At 49.0% G+C, this 17,500-nt stretch overlaps 1 protein-coding gene across 1 annotated transcript in view; it reads right to left on the bottom strand.

The window, feature by feature from the left end:
* The window catches only part of LOC311377479 (transducin-like enhancer protein 3-B), a gene marked incomplete at its 3' end in the record, with an annotated part of 17,433 nt that extends 8,861 nt beyond the window's left edge, over window positions 1–8,572 (bottom strand). The window contains exons 1-6 of the mRNA XM_084491362.1: window positions 8,440–8,572; window positions 8,187–8,351; window positions 7,637–7,737; window positions 7,305–7,368; window positions 5,908–5,952; window positions 162–224 (exon numbers count right to left, since the gene is read on the bottom strand). Of these exons, the coding sequence (XP_084347488.1) occupies window positions 162–224; window positions 5,908–5,952; window positions 7,305–7,368; window positions 7,637–7,737; window positions 8,187–8,351; window positions 8,440–8,457 (456 nt within the window). The remainder of the gene's footprint in view (window positions 1–161; window positions 225–5,907; window positions 5,953–7,304; window positions 7,369–7,636; window positions 7,738–8,186; window positions 8,352–8,439) is intronic.
* Between the last annotated feature and the right edge of the window lie 8,928 nt (window positions 8,573–17,500).

The following is a 17,500-nucleotide window of genomic DNA, read 5'->3' as shown; positions in this document are numbered from 1 at the left end:
TCACTGGCACTTGCTCGGGGAGTTGGTGAGTTACCCACAAACACTCCTAGCCACGTCTGGTTTGAAACCAAAATAAGTGCATAAAGAATAGAGGGCCCTTGACAGGATGAGCGATGTGTCGGCGCAGCCATCTTGTCTGGTGGAGACGTGCGCACACTCACCTCTTGTGACAGGAAAGGCATAATTTGAGCTAAAATTGCGTTGAGTCTTTTGGCGATCTCCGTCTGGAAAACAAAGCGAAAAGCAAAGTGAGACGCTTGAGTACAGAGCAAAGTGACTTTGCTTAACCCACTCCTGCACCGCTCCAACCCCCACCCCCCCCCCCCCTCCCCCCTCTAATGTTTACACCGATTAAGTCAATTACTGCAGCAATCAGAACTGCTTGACTCAACATCCTCTAAACAGCGTGATATTGACATTTGAAATATTTAAAACATTAGGCGAGCCCAGGGGGACGCAGCACAGCTGTGCTGAGTGTGCACTCCACGCCAGACGGATATGAGCAGGCAGAGTGCTGCCGTGTTAAGAGCATCCTCTCTCCCGCTCTCTCCCACGCCGCCGCCGCCCCCCCCCCCTTCCTCCTCATCTGCAACCCGTGTGTCCCAGAGTTAACCTCAGGCCAACCGCCCGGTCGCACCCAGGAAATACGCAGCACTAACCAGACTCCCCTGTTATTTACACGTGGCACTTAGGTAGTCTAATTACACCAGCGGCCACAGCTGATGTTTGAGCAAAGCAGGACAGACCATAATGTTCCTAAGGCAGTACACCTCAAGCCTGTGATCAATACCATTAGAGGACGACTCGAGCACTGTCCTCTAATGCCTGCTCTTTTTGAAGACTCAGTCAGTCAAGGTTTTTTTTTTTTTTTGCTTTCCTCTCATTGCAGAAACCCCCCCCCCATGCCCCTCCCCCCCCCCTCCCCCGCATCAATCCGCGGGGCTCCCGTCTCCATTCTTCCGCCCGTCTCCTCCACTGCCATGGCAACGGCTGCAGCCCCTATCTCGGAGGGATCATTATGCAAATGGCACCTCTGCTTGACCGTAACAGGCTTTAAAAATCATATTACGTGCTCGGAGGCAGGTCATTAAATTGAATTTTCGGCCTGTCCGTCAGATAAACACAGCAAATGAATGGCGAGTAAAGAGCAGGCCCGGGGTGACGGGGAGGAGTGCAGATGGGGTGTGGATCCACGACCCCGCTGAACGAAGGCACAGTGCACAGCTGGTCCAGCCCCGCCCAGAGCACAGCGCTGCAGGTTCCTATAGGCGGGGGCAGCAGGAGAGGAGTAGCAGCCCTACATCGTCATCGGGGGGGCGGGGGGGGGATATATATATGATCTTTCCGTTCACACCGAGGCCACGGCAGAACGTAAACACATCACAGGGATTTCCCCGCCGATTTTTCATCCCCGGCGGCGGACACGATGTACTTTGCCGTCCGCTGGCTTATTTATTACACATGACAGAAATGCCAGGCAGCTTTGGCAGCCAGACATATTACCTCTGCACAAAGCCGACGAGATTGGAGAATAATGTTGAGGAGAACAAGCCCAGCTGCCGCCGTACAATGGCCTACGAACCGCGGAGGGGAGCGCCGGCGAAAAAACGATAGGCTCAGAGTTTGAATGTCAGACGAAACCAGCCCAAGTCTGGGTCAACAGACCCAGAAAGGCACCCGGTATATACATACTGTATAGGGAAGCAGGCAGAGCACAGACAGTTGGCACTGTCAGTTGGCACTGTCTGTGCCAGGGTGTTGGCACGGACTGTGCCAACACCCTGTGACTGACATGTCATCCATAAGGAACGCAGCATCAAATGGGCGGTGTGTGTGCAGACTTTGCGGGCATTAGCATTAATGCTACATAGAGAGTGCTCTATGAAGAGCTCAAGAAGGCCCTCAGGAAAGGTTGAAAAGCAGCAGAGCTTGTATAATCCTCGTTGGTTGAGATAAGCCATGTCAATAGCAGTGGAACATTTGACAGGATTTGTAGAAAGAAAGGAAAAAAAAAAGAAAAAAAGGCCTTGAGCGCACGGGCCCATTCCTCTGAAGCTTAGTGTCATGGTGACAGCTGGCTGAGCGAGGTCAGGAGGTGGCTAATACAGCGTCTCTTCCACAACAGCTTCTGAACTCTCAAAACAACATGGAAGGAATGGAAATGGGCACCAGCCCAACTGGCTGGAGATGTCAAATCAGATGAGAGAGAGAGAGAGAGAGAGAGGGCGAAGGAGGGAGCGGCATCAGGAGGATTCGGTAGTTTGGCTGGCAGATAAAAATAGGGCAGTTGTCGCTTTAAGCAGATGACAGCCGGGCCCTTGAGAGGCCCGCTTCGCGCTCTGCTACACAATTACAGGTACTCGGACCTGTCTAGCACCACTTTAACAGCACTCTCAGGCTAGCCTGTCAACAGCGCGCAGGAAGCCATCGGTCCGTTGCCATAAGTGATGGGGAAATGGAGTGAAGGCACTGATGAGCATTAAATACACGGGGAGTACTGCCGGAGCGGTGGTCACGTGACCCGGCGATCATAAACAATACTTAACTCGGGGACAATCGAGCGGGCCTTCAGACGGTCTAAGACGACAGCGGTGCCCCCCCGGACCCCCCCGCTCACCCCCTGTCACACGCCAACGAGACGCCCGTACTTCACTGGATACTTCCCTGTATCTCCAGCGTTCTGCGTCAATATCTCCCGCTCTATAAATAGCCATGTGAATCGCATTACGCCTACCTATACCTGTTGTTTTACCTCAAACAGACAACTCAGAATGTAGGCAATAACGTTTGGCGGCATACGAACGGTTCTTCGGTTTTGGAGAAGAACAAGAACAAAGAGCGTTGTCCCATGAGCTCTGCGTTACCTTTGTTCATAAAGTGCTACATCGAGTCTCTGGCGAGGAGTGCATTACTGGCAATGTTTTTATGTAGTAAACTGCTCAGCCGCATTTTTAATTATCTTCCCCGAAGGAAAACATTTGGAACGTTTGAGGGATTCTAGAAACACTTCCCCTCATCTTGCTGATGCGCTCATTTGCCCGCGAGTCCGTAGACAGTGGTAGTTAAATAAAGTGATTCATTCTTTTGTAGGGCACTAGAAGGCGCACAACCACCCTTCAAGGTGGAGCGGGTCACTATACTACTCTGCCTTGCCAATACAATAATAAGTAATAAGACTAATAAGAGAACCATTAGGAAGATAAAAAGGCAGTGTTCCTCTGCACTCAACGTGTCACACAGACTTTATAGTTGGCACCGAGGCTAGGCCTGGGCGATATGGCTGAAAGACGTATCACGATATAACTTGATCATATTGATCTATATCAATAACTATTGATAATTGTAGTTACCTAAAAAGACTAGGAATTACCATGCTGGATTTAAACACTTCTGTTTAACACTTAATATGACCTTCCACTCTACTTCATTGATAATTACTCCAATGTCGATACAACAATGAGAAACACTCAAATATTGTAAATAAGTATGGAACCGTGTTTGTGTTACAAACCCAGCTGCTAGAGTCGGTGGTCCAGTCTCTTATCGATATATATTGAACATGTTTTATATTGTTATTGATCAAAAGTCTATCACAATACAATCATTTATTGTTTTATTGCCCAGGCCTAACCGAGGCAAATACTGGTTTTACACCCTACACTTCATGTTCTCCCCCCTTGAAGAGTTCCCTGCGGCCCCCTTATGACATACAGAGACAATACTTTAACGGGTGCAGCCAGACATTCAACTCAGCTCTGAGTTGCCACAACAAGGACCTGCCGAGGCCAGGGAGCCTTTCAAACACGGCGGAGCGTTGGTTACCAAGGGGGGAGGGGGGGAGCGAGAGAGAGAGAGAGAGAGAGAGAGAGAGATGTAGTGATGTGGAACTTGAGTGGGGCAGTGGCCTTACTTCACCACAAAATGTATGATAACCAACTCAAGCATGACCTGCATATTTACAGAATGGTAATGGTTAAGTTCTGCTACTAAGATGTCCCATTTTAAACGGGACAAAATGTTGACTGTCATTTGGATTGGGGAATAAAATCCTGATGTCGTTCAAATGGTGCCGCAAGAGTGCACACTAGCACACTTCACACAACATGTACGCTTTTGTTCACAGGTCTCTCGGGTCTGATCTTCAAACGATAGCGTGGAAATACCTTCGTTGATGTAAATGTGCTCTACATTGCTCTAACACCCCAGTGTTATTGTATAATGCCATAGTATTACTCACTAACTTTTGTATACACTGCAGCAATGAAACTAAATAAGATGTAGTGAAATGATTGAGGGATTTGTTTGGCGCAGCTAAATTCTGTGGGGGACCTGGTTCTGTCGGTTGCTAGTGGACAAACAGTGCTGTATGCAAGTTGTCCATTTTTTAAGGTAGTTTATTCTATTTAAAAATGGATGATAAACATCTTCTGTTGGATTATGGAATAAAAAGTGAATCAATAACAGAACAGCTCACGGTGGATATTATCGTGACATCTATTCACTTCATTCTGGGAAATTTCTCGGTGATGACTCACAGAACAAGTACATTTCATTTCAGCAAATATGACAAATATTTTCAGGACTACAATTCTGCGACCTTTGTCTAGGTCCAAGCAAGCCTCAGGGGAACAAGTCTCAGAAACACGCAGCAGCAGAATAGTACCCAGCCAACCTCAAACTAATTAACTGTGCATTTCGCACGGTAGTGCAGTGTAGAAACGCGCGCATGTGTAAACGCACACTAATGTGTATTCCCACACACCACCCCCTCAACCCACCATGGCCCGGCTGATGTGCATTCTGAGACCGGCATTACGTCTCCATGCAGTAATGAAAAAAAAAAAAAAAACCAAAGTAAGAGGAACGGATTTCCTCAGCACCAGATAAATCCCCCTGGCAGGAAAATAATATGACTATGTGCATCCAATAAACCATCTCAACCCTGCCTGGTAACCACTCCTCCTCCCCTCCCCCCTCCCACCCTCGCCCTGCGTTGGGCCCAGGCGGGGGCGGGGGCGGAGTGTGTGTGGGGCGGGCTGCAAGGCCAGAGGCCCACAGTGTTTGCTCACAAACACGCCGTTTCATCAGGTTAGGGCCCTGTTGATGAATAATTCAAGGGGCTTCCATCAGCTCTGTTGAGGTTCCTGATAAAAGTCAGCCGCTAAAATGGATCAGTCGATTAACCTGTTTACACAGAGCCAGCCGGCCGGCCCTGCCGCCCGCCCGCCCCCCCCGCCCCCCCCGCCCACCCTGCCCCGCGCCTCGCTGTACGGCCCGCCCACGCGCCCCCTGTTCCGCCCCCCCCCTCCTGGATGGAGATAAGTGCCTGACAGAAGCTATCAGAGCAGCCTCCCTCCCTGACAGACATGTGGCATATGTGACACCCGGCCGCGGCACTGATGGATCACCCCCGCCACTCCAATCCAACGAGTCCCCCCGCGCACGGCAGCCATTACCCCCCCCCGAGCGGCAGCCTCCGGATTACGCCGCACTCGTTTTGCAACCGTAGCCCCTGGTAACCACGGCGATGAAACATCCATACGCCCTCTTCGAGGTCCCCCCCCGTCTACGTCGCTTCAGGGATTGCCTTATCAAATTTGGAATTGAATAAAAGCACTGTACGTAGCACGCAACGTGAGGGAGGAATTATGATAAAACGTTCTTGAAAATAGATGCATTCCAGCGGTCCGATGTGCGGTAATCCATAATCTCAGCCACCGTCTCACCTCAACACCAGCGGGACTCAAAAGAGGCGGCATGTACGTGGTTTGTTATGAGCGGTACCAATGCATTGCCTTATTTATGGCCTACGTCGGGCCCCCTTGTGTCGTGTCATATCACTCTGAGACCCCCTGACAACAAGGTGGAGCAGTGCAGTGATAAGCCAGCAGAGTGAGAGACACCTACCTGTTTGTGCATCTCTATGTTCAGCCCGTAGGACATCTCGTAATACTGAAAAAAAGAACAGGATAATGCAATTTAATTGACATTTTTCTCGTTGACAGAACAGTATGCAATTAAAAAACCGTCATGTGCATGTACTTGTTTGTTGAGATGAGTAGCAACACGTCATAACAGACCTAACGACAGGCCTACGTACAAAGTAGTAACACGTCCGGTTGCTCTGTTGCAGTAGCAAACCACAGACTAACACAACGAGGCAGCCGGCAGCCAACCGCTTCTGGGTCAATATCCTGACGTCAGGAGGGCCGTTTCCAGGAAGAGCGGGTTAGGTCCATTGATCAACACCTTAAAGCCTCCGAGCCCCGAGAAGTGTGTTTACTTAGCTTAACGCCGCGGCCCTAAACTCCTGATACGTTCCCAGCCAGGGTCAGCCTGTGTGTCTGAAATGTAATCCGCCGAGTCCACAAGTGGGCGGTCAGGGCAGAAATGGCTTTCCAGTCAACGTCTATCTGATGAGGCCGATGCATTATTCAGTCCATTAGCTTCTTCGAAAATTACTCTCATACAAGAGAGCCATTCTGTCTGAGACCAGGCCCCCCCCCCACCACCCCCCCCGGCGGCACGGTAACCTGACACCGGGCCCTGGCTGTGGGATACTTCCCTACATGTTGACCTAACCCTTCGCCTGGCAGGTTGACATGCTGTTTTCCCCCTAAAAAAATAATGTTTAACTTAAGTCCCCGTGTATTGGTTTAAGTCCTCTGCTGTGTGTGTTTACCTTGGATAACAGAATACGCTGCCATTGAACAACACTGATTGTGTCACGTCAGAAGTGAACCCAGAGGATGTGCCCTGTGTTTGTCTGGCCAAAGAAAACACAGCACTTGCTAAAAAATATATGGCTTAAACACATCGCCGGTGCGTTTTTGTGTTTTGGACTGACACCGAAGAATGCTCGGTGGCAGTCTACGACAGCACGCTGCACGTCCTCCATTTTGTTTGCAGTGGTGCATTTTCCCACCCAGTGCCCCCCCCCCACGCCCTCCCCCTATCCCTCCCATAAGCTCCTGGCTAATTTATGACCATGCATATGTCTGGGCGTGGGGTCTCCTAGGAGAATAATCAGATCAGCACACACACAGAGGGCAACGCTGCAGTCATTGACCCTTGGAGACCGGGGGCGATCTTTAACCCAGCCCCAGGCCTCCAGCCTCCTCTTCAAGAGAGCTGGGCTCCCTGAGCTGGCCCTCGGGGGGAATTGACAGGCCTGTACCTGACAATCAGCCACCCAGACAACCGCACAGGTAAACACAATAGCCGTGTCACTCCACCCCAACTAGATCTCCGACAAGCCTCCCCATTCGGAGCCATAATTGCAGCCCATTGTAACATAATCTCACCATGACATAATGGCGCTGCATCTCAGTCTTCTCATTGGCCAGCTTGTCGTACTCCACCTTAAGACTAAAATAGAAGAGAAGGTGTCAATTTTCAGGCGTCTCATAGCCCTTCAATAAGTCCCACACTCCTGAACACTTGAGTGCTCTGTGCCAAACTACAGCCTTTGTTTCCATCTGTTTTTTTTTACCGCCAAACACAGCAATAACAAACAGGTATCTCATGCAGTGAATCCCAAGTGCATTTGGCTCAAGTCCCATTTTCTCTTCAATTGCAGTTAAAACATGAATGTTAGCAATGATTGACACGCCGTAAAATCATTCATTATCGTTACCTGTGATACTGGGCTTGCAGGAACTGAAATTCATCTTTAATCCTGTCACAAGACTCTGCTACAGTGAACTTGAAGCCAGGTTGGCCTGGCTGGTGTGGAGCCTAAGATAGAATGTTAAAATCTGATCATTGCATTGGCGATGGACAGTTCATATTTATTTGTCATTGTGTGTGTTCAAGGACATGCTGTTTAGCACATCCGGTTCAGTCCCATTCAGGTAAGACATCACTTAAGACACACAGATACACCAATGTGTAGATCAACATTAAGCAGCTCTTATAATTGGACTTCACATAGAAACGGCTGTGGCCAAATATCTTATATAAAACACAGCCGTCTTCAGACAATAACAACAGTTGGATCAGCTGCCATAAACTATTTTGGATGACAAGATGTCAGATGTATACATTTGAATAGGACAAAACGTGTCGTATGCCTAGATGGGGGAGGGGGGGGGACAACAACAACACAATGATTATAGTCTTCTACACGAAGCATGTACAATTAGTAAGCTATTTCACCAAGAAACGTATATCATTGAACATCTTACCGGATGTCGGCCTTGTGGATACATGGTAAAAACGTATCCTTTGTTAATGTGTGGAATCCACAGGATGTATGAACGCCACTCTCCCGACAGACGATCAGGGCTCGGGTTTTTTGGGGGGATGGGGGGGGGGGGACTCGTCGAAATCCTCCGTGGATGCGCTATAATCTAAAGGTATAATGGGTGAGAATCACTCAAAGTATTCCGCGAACCGCGGTGGTAACAACAACATGGAAGAAAACACACAGGCGATCACCTTTCTCCCGTCAATCATGGACTCAGCATTCGGATAGAAGAAGTAGTCCCAACACTTGTTAGGTGACCTTATTCCCACCGCGGCCCGTCACATCCGCCCCACACTCAACATATCCTTCATTCACAAAGTCATCCAAAACTAAACTGCAAAAAAAAAAACGAGATCTAACGTGTGTTTCGAGACATTGGATTCAACACTACTTGTGAGGCGACCTCGCAACATCGTTCGCGCACACACACACACACACACACACACACACACACACACACACACACACACACACACACACACACACACACACACACACACACACACACACACACACACACACACACACACACACACACACACACACACAGAAAAGGTTATACGACCGACTGCCTGCGTCGATCCACTTTTCATTGTTTACGCACCGTGGAGATAAATACACACTACAGCTTATGGATCCATACGAACATACCTGCGTGGTCCGCACTGTGATCGGTCTCTCTGGAGGAAACCCGTCCTATTCATGGGTTTAGTGGTCCGTATTGCAACGTTACGCACAGCGTGCGTAGAGCTCGACGCGCAGCATCCTCCACGGCGAAGGCGAACCGCGCCAGCTCCAGCCTGCTGGCTCCTCCGGATTCCGTGCGCTTAGACTCGATTTAACTATGTGATCCGACCGCAAGGAACTCCACGGAACGCGTCCTCTTCGGCCCGATTAATCCCAGAATAGTGCTCGAAATCTTCCTTCCGAATTGAAGAGGGTTAGAAATTCTTTAAAAGCGTAACATGGTATACTCTGAGAGCTCACATCTCCCCGCTGTCCAGCCACCCCGTGCCACACACAGGCAGTGAGACCGAGCTGCCGTGAAAGCGCCTATCTGTCCAATCGGATCACTCCTGAGGAACACGGCCGCGTCCGCCTATCGGAGAGCGACGGCCCCACGTGGGGCGCACTGATACATGACATCATCTCGCCGTGGATTTACAAGGCATCGGCGTTCGTATGTAAAACAACAACACTAATTCGCCGATAATTATTTGGAATCAGACGAGGACGACCCATGTCTGACTCTAACGGTCACTTAGTATCTTTATGGAATAAATATGTCATGAGTGCGTCAATCTCGATTTAACCGGTGGTTAGATTAGACGCTGCTTCTTGTGCATATTCCGACTAAACTACACACCATATTATAGGGGAAACCACTCAAATAGCAACGACAACAAAATATGTTCTCGTCAACAGCACTCCCCACGTAGGACACAATAATTAGCAATCGATCGACGACAACCGAGCCATAGTCTGACCATAAGCTCGATGTTTACCCACATTGTACCCGGTTTTGTGTGTTAAAACCCGTCCACGTGACCAAGCATTAGGGTTTGGGTGATAGCTGCATACTGTAGGGAGTGAGATGATCGCTTTGTCTGATATGAACATCAGCCATGTCTGAGCACGAGAAAGCGAGCACAGCCTATCGCTTGTCTTGGAGATTCACTCTGACCCACGTGGGAAGAGTAACTCACGTCTCTGTAGCTTTAAGGTTTTTCAACCAATGGCCTCGCGGTACACTTACTGGCTGATTTGCTATTGGTCAGGGGATGTCAAGCCTGTCATTCAACGAGCTGTGATGTCAATCAATACCACGCGGGGTCAAGCGCTGACAAATGCCTGTGCTCCTCGGTCCTCTGCCTGTGAATAGTGCCTGGAATGGCTGCTTAATTAGCTTCGAATGGCTTTTCTCTCCAGTTCAAACAATCTGTTACCACCACGTGGTAATGAGAGCTTACATTAAACAAAGGAGGAAAGGAAGCGTGCATACAGTTGTAACACCACAACCTGCTTATTTTTTTTTATTTGACTATGACGTGCAGAGAAACAGGAACGTTTTTTGTTTCTATCACGGAAACGATCAACCAATATTAACATTGATCAAGGGGAACGTTAAAATATATGAATATCTTGGTATAATTGCTCTTACAATGTGAACGTTGTGTTGTGTAAAGTGTGTATACATTGAGTTGCAGTAGGTGTAAAGTGGTGAACTGTTTACACAATTCGTGAGACCTTTCAGCTTCAAACAGCCTACATATCTCCCCTTGTCCTGTCCTGATATAGCCAAACTAATTACTGCTTCAGTGTTGGCAGTAAAGTAAATAGACTACATTAATTATAAACCGCCTACATGGCTCATTTCGACTAATTATTGTGATTCAAACCCGTTTCAACGGTCACCCAGATATATACGCTTAAGGAGAAGTCGTAACGAGAACCGAAATACGGCCGATTCCACGTTTTATTCATGGTTTGTGTCCTTCAAGCCGGGAGCTTATCCCCGCGCAGACCGCCAGACCAAAACAGCCAGCCCTCATCAGAATGTGCGCACCGCAAATACAGCTCAGAGCAACGTATTCTCTGCTATTATCACATGACCCAGGAGCTCAGAGCATGTCTGGTTACCCACAATTCCTCCATTCCCCCCCACCCCCCCGACCACCTTGAGGATGTGGCCTGATGCTGTTATTTCACACACACACACACACACACACACACACACACACACACACACACACACACACACACACACACACACACACACACACACTCACACACACACACAGAAAAAAGAAGAAGTGTAGAAGCATTCTGTGAGAAACTCAAGCGCACACAAGAGCTGGCTGGCTAATCTCAAACCCCCCCCCCCCCTCCGTGTGCTTCTCAATGGAGAGTGCTTGGATTAAAGGACACAAAGGAATGGGCCTAGCCCCAGGGAGAGGGGCCGTCCACCCACCGAGACCCCCACACTGTTTATTTACATGGAGGGAGACCCCCTCCTTACCCCCACCGCAATGAACCCCCCCCCCCCACCCCCCTCAGGCGGTCCACACTGGCCTATTTGCAGAGGTGGCTCTGATTGGTCACAGAGACGACGTTTGTCCTTCACACTCTCCACTACTTTGGGACAAACCTCCCATTGCGCAGAGCGCCAATACACCCGTAGTAAACAAATGTTTTACTAGCGTGGGAGCATGCTAACTTTATATTAAGGTCATAGCGGTGGAGCCCAGTGTAAATAACGGCAGTGCAGCAGTAATCACACACACACACACACACGCACACACATGCACGCACTCACGCACGCACGCACGCACGCACGCATGCACGTACGCACACACACACACACACACACATACACACACAAACACATGCACACACACACACACACGCATGCACACACTCACGCACATACACACACACACACACACACACACACACACACACACACACACACACACACACACACACACACACACACAGTTTATCTGTGTAAAATAAATAGTCTTGGAGGAGAAAAAAGAGAACTGGGTGAAAGTGTGTTTAACGGCGCATGAACGAGGCAGAGATCAACGACGTCAACGTGCCGGCCGATTACAAAGTATTGGATTGTTAACGCGACCCGGAGGTAGTAAATGACTTGGCTGATTCCCTCTCACGTTCTCAGAGTAGTCTGATCAGGGCTCTGCGCTCCAAGGGCTCCGTGCCGCGTCGCAATAACCAACCGCTCAGGCCACTGGTATGTGCTTTTAATTAGAAGCACACATAACCTCACCAATTCTAAATACATGGCCGTATCAAAATACATACACACCTCACACAGGAACAGACAGACTGACACAGCACACACAGACCCACACAGCAGACATTCCACTTCCAACAAAGGGCCTAGTATGTAACAGAGATGAATAACGTGTGCCGTATCGCAGTGACTAATCAGACTTTAATCAACGCAAACAGAAGGAAGGTCTTTATCAAGACGGGGAAAAATGTAGACTTGAACAGCGTTTGCTCGCCAAATAGTGGGGGCCTTCTGTGCTGCTGGCTCAGATGTAGCGGTGGAGCCTGCAGAGAATAATACACACAGCCACACACATTTATACACTCGGCGCTATCAACAGTCACTCAATAAGAACTTTAACGACGCAACACAAAACAGTCCTTGGCGGGGCGTGGAAACAGTTATGCAAGCATTTCTTATTGTGCTGCGTTATTGCCACTGGTTTCAGCCATTCAGCAAGGAGACGGCACTAGCATGTGTATTGTTGAAGAGTGAAGTATTCTGGTATTCCTTATTGGGAGCTATTTAGAGTTAGACATGATCGGTATCATGACCTCTGTAATTCTGACATTTCATCATGTCAATTTCACTGCTACTTTTTGTAACTTGTCTCCCAAAAGCTCTTTATTACTGTATTACTTTATTAGAGTAATGTTAGCACTCATATTGGAGTGAAGCCCTTAGTTTCTTTAATCTTGGTCAGGTTGAAATCAACACTGAACACTATTAGTCATTTCTGATTCCTTCATACGCCTGAGAAACCATATGATGAATCACCCATCACCAATCCAAATGGGGAAGGTTCATGCTACAACATAACAGCCACGCAGTTTGGTTGTACAACATGGTTATACAGAAGGCAGAGCATGTAAAACACGGTTTGGTAAACATAGTTAGTCAAAAGCAATCTGGATCTTTACAAATGACAAAGATTATGTGGACTAACATTGACTCCCCAGTGAAGAGTCATTAGTGATTAAATTAGCATCACATGGCAGTACCAGGAAACCTCACATGACATTTAAAATGATCTTACTATGCATGTTGTCTTGCTTTTATCGTCTGTGCTGTATGGCTGCATTCAGAGTAAGAGGTAAAAAGGCCCTTCATTTGTCAAATGAATCTAGCGTGATATACAAGTGTTAGGCCTGTTATAATTCAAACGGCGCTCTCCACAGAGGGAACTGAGAACTGTAGAAGCAGATAAGCTCATTCTCAAGGCCGCTTCCACACTGCAGACCCTGGCTTCATGGTCACTTTGTAACGAGCTGCCAGACTCCCGTGGCTGATGGGCTGCTATCAACAGTAACCACACTCTCTAGGGCATCCTCCTCTCTCTTTGTCTCTGAGACGAAGCTCCGGGAACAAGGCATGGCAGAGCGCGCTGGCCCCGGTGTGTTTCCTACTCCTCTTCACTCACACCATCTACATGGCATCATCAGTAGTCAGCACGGGCCCTTGGAGAGGTGTGCGTTCAGGGGAGTTCTCGGTTTGGCAAATGCAGAGCTCTTTATCATTCCTGACGGCAAACCGCCGAGACCAAAGGCAAGTCCGTGCTGGAGGGGCTCGGAGCGGACTCTGTTTTGTACAAGACTCCCCTGGCCTCCGTCACTTCCCGGGTGGGTTCCATGTGGAAGGAGGGAATAAGGACAAGGTCGGCGACGTCAGTGATCAGAAGATCACAGGAGGCTAACTGATTGAACTTGCGTCTCACGGAACAGATTTTGTAACTCTAATCCATTTTGCTAAATGCTTGATGCGATTACAGTTCTTCTGGACTAAATTCAGTTATGGTTGGTGAATATATTCACATGATATGTGAATGACTTCCCATGACTCTGTCTGGCCGAGCTTTCCAGGAGAACAGCCCCGACATGGACACCCCTCAAAGCAACTATTTAGTTGTTAAAAACAACAAGGATGTGAGGCAGCTTCAGGCCACAGCGTTTGGACACATGATATGCATTTGGTGTGGATTCTCTTCCAACGCACTGATGAGCAGAACATTGTGGCAGGGACATTGCAAACCTTAATGTTGAACTGAATCGGCCATAAAGTAAAAAGACACACGTTGGGCCAACCACTTAAGGTCTTGAATCCATCCTCAAATAGTGCATTTCCCAGACGCTTCACTGAGCAACATTTCACATTCCCTGGCACACAGTATTACAGCTCTATACTCCTCCACAGCAAATTGACTCTGCACAAGTGCTCCTATGCTTTCTGAGTGACACATGCCCACGGAAAATGATTCCACCACCTGCGGCAACCAGCAATGCTGCTCAGTGTGGAGGGCCACTCCATGGCAGTATTAAGTTTTAAAAAGAAGATAGAGAGAGAGAGAGAGAGAGACAGACAGACAGAGAGACAGAGAGAGACAGAGAGAGAGACAGAGGGTTGTGATACATCATGGGCAAAGAGGAGGAATAGTAAGCAGCAGAGGAGGAAGTCATCAGGCCAGAGGAGAGCAGAAGCCCCGGCTTCTGACAAGGGATCAGAGGGCTCCCCCAGCTGGAACCCCTGCTCATGGGCCACAGAGGAGGGCCCTGCATGGCTGGTTAGGATGATGAGCTCTGTCAGAAGAGCAAGGAGAGGAAGCCCACCACCTAAGCCAACCTTTTAAGCCACTCTCCTCCACGGCGCCGGGCCTGCAGTCCACGCCCAGCCAGTCACTTCTCCAGGCTGCCCAGTGTGCTTCACCCCCAGACGTCCCCTAAGCAGGAGTTAAAGAATTATGAACGCAGGAACCTCTTGAGAGGCTAGAGAGAGCAAATCAACAAATTAATGGCACTCCTATGAGAGCATAAGCCTCTTATTTTTATTTCAAATGAGGATAGAAATTGACTTCCTTATTAAATCTAATTATTAGCTTGTGCCCTCCAAAAGTCTTCTAAAAAACCGCCTAGAGCCACCAGGCTATTAGCATAAACACTACCACTGGCAAGCTTAAAACAAATGGTATATTTAGTGTGTGTTAATGGGATTAAAGTGTGCTGGATTCAGGAGGGGCTCTGCTAACATAAAACCTCACATCTTCATTATGGATGCCCTGACTTCCTCCTTTCCACCTTCTTTGTTTGAGTTTCATTCCACTCTGCTGGTTATTCCTAGCCTCGGTTATTCAACAGATTGTGTTCAATCTTGAGCCAAAAAACTCCCAGACAATCATAAATAATAAAGGATTACACCAATCTCTGAAACGCTGGTGGTTCGCCAGCGGCAATGCACACACAGAGAAATAATTGTTGGCCATCTGTGCACCAGATTGGTAAGAGAAAGGGTAAACAAAGCAAAGAGTGTACCTGCTAAAGCTCTCTCTCCTCTCTCTGCCTCTCCCCACTCATGAAGGGCTCTGATGGCATTCACCCTGACACCAGCCACTGGGCCGCTCGGAGAGGGCTTTTCGATCAGGGAAGGTGGTTCAAAACCACAGATTGACAATCTGCGCCTGTCAGGAGTCTAACAAGGCTTGGTTATATCCCCATCATCGGGGGGGTGAAAAAGTGAAACACTGCCTGAGATTTATGATAATTGACTGGGCAAATGATCAAATTTACATGTGATATATACATGAAATGAAAGGGATGTCATGAAGGCTTACCCTTTTAATCATTCCTGGGTAAGCTAGGATTTAATTTACTGGCCCGGTGTTAATCATGTATGCCATAGCACATCATTGAGAATGCATAGGCCTATGCCAATCCATCAAAGAGCATTATTAGTGGGAATTGATCTTCTGGTCAGCGAATGCATTTGGACCGGAGCTGTGAAGTTAAATTTGATGCGCTTAAGATTCGCGGGTCAGAGGATAAATCAATGATGGAGCTGGAAACAACACATACTCTAACCTTCTGGTTCAGCAGGAAGACGTGGTGTCATTAGGAGAACCGTTTAACAGCGTGCTTCTGTTGTTCTTCAGTCTTTCGCACACAAACGACCTCAAAGTCTGCACATTCTGTGTTTGAAATATTCACTCTATGAATATCATTTTGTTTTGTTCAGGACACAACAACAAAAATGACGAATTGCAGCATCACCAAATCGCTTTGCTCCAACACAGAGGATTCCTATGATGGTATTAAGCACCCACCAACGGCAACACATAGAGAACCAGAGTGAAGGAAACAAGCAGCGGAGACGGAGGAGGGGGTAGAGGACATCAGCGAGGGAGGAAGTGAGTTCTCTGTGTGTGCAGCCTTGTTTGGCCTGTTGACAGCCGCTAATGAAGTTACAGTTGCTGCTGCTTGGCACTAATTAAACCTCCTCTCATTAGCCCAGTCAGGGAGGGGCAGTGGCACATGCACACACACACACTGACAGACACACACGCATGCACACACACACACGTATGCAAACCAGACGCACGCACGCACACACACACACACACACACACACACACACACACTGACTCCCAGGCAAACACACATACACACAAACACACACACACACACAAGAGTAATGAACTGAAAAGAGGGGTTTGGGGTCGGGGGGGGAGGGGGGGGTTAATATATAACCAAGAAAATCCTGAAACTGCAGTTAATTGTAAATTGATACACCCTTAAGTGCAATGAGAAAAAAAAAGGGACACACACACAGTCAAGACACATTAAGCACCAGTAGCAGTAGAAACCATCCCACACCTCACACAGCCTGCAGCACTGTGGGCTGCTGGGAACCCACAGGCCAGACATCTGGAAATGTTGCTGTTCCACCGCGCGGCTGGTGGAGAACGGGGGGGAGAGGGGGGAGGGGGGGGCGGTGGTGGTGGTGGTGGTGGAGGAGGAGGAGGGGGGGGAGCTCCACCGAGTGTCACCAAGGGCTGAGTGCAGCTCAGTGTGTGTCACGGAGCCACAGCTCCAGTTGCATCCTGTAATCCAGCTTCACCACGGGCCGACGAGGCCGCGGCTGCTGGCTGCCGCCCCACCGTGCCTCATTGTTTGTTTACGCAGCGCTCCCAGAGCCCGGCCATTAAGAGTGGGAAGGCTGTCAGAAAATGAAAAAAAAAAAAGAGAGAGACTTTTTCATGTTTTGAGGGCTGCAATTGTGGCTCTTGTGTGATGTTTTCCCCTCACGCTGACCCCTCGCTTTGAGGTCAGGAAGCAGCTTCACCGCAGAGGCGGCCACCGAGCACCTCCCAATGGCTGGAGCCCACGCTGTATTTCTGACGGTATGGGGGGGAAAAAAGGAAAAGGGTTGGAGGGCGGCGCAGGGGGGGGGGGGGGGGGGGGGGTGGGGGGGGGGGGTGCCTCTGGCGGGGCCGGGCCTGGTTGCGTGCCGCTCCTACGGCAGCGTGCAGCCCCCATGCATCATTATAACAGCTCCTCCAGCAGAGCCAACCGGAGGAGCCTTGATGAACGCACCGCTGGTCCTTCATCTCATTACGTCTCAGCCCCCCCCCCCACCGCCCCCCCTGCACTCTGCAATGTTCTCCCCCCCCAAGACCCTGGGACCCGGGC

Source organism: Micromesistius poutassou (assembly GCF_964030765.1).
Source record: "Micromesistius poutassou genome assembly, contig: SCAFFOLD_3965, whole genome shotgun sequence".
NCBI classification, from domain to species: domain Eukaryota; kingdom Metazoa; phylum Chordata; class Actinopteri; order Gadiformes; family Gadidae; genus Micromesistius; species Micromesistius poutassou.
This window is presented reverse-complemented; position numbering and strand designations above follow the sequence as displayed.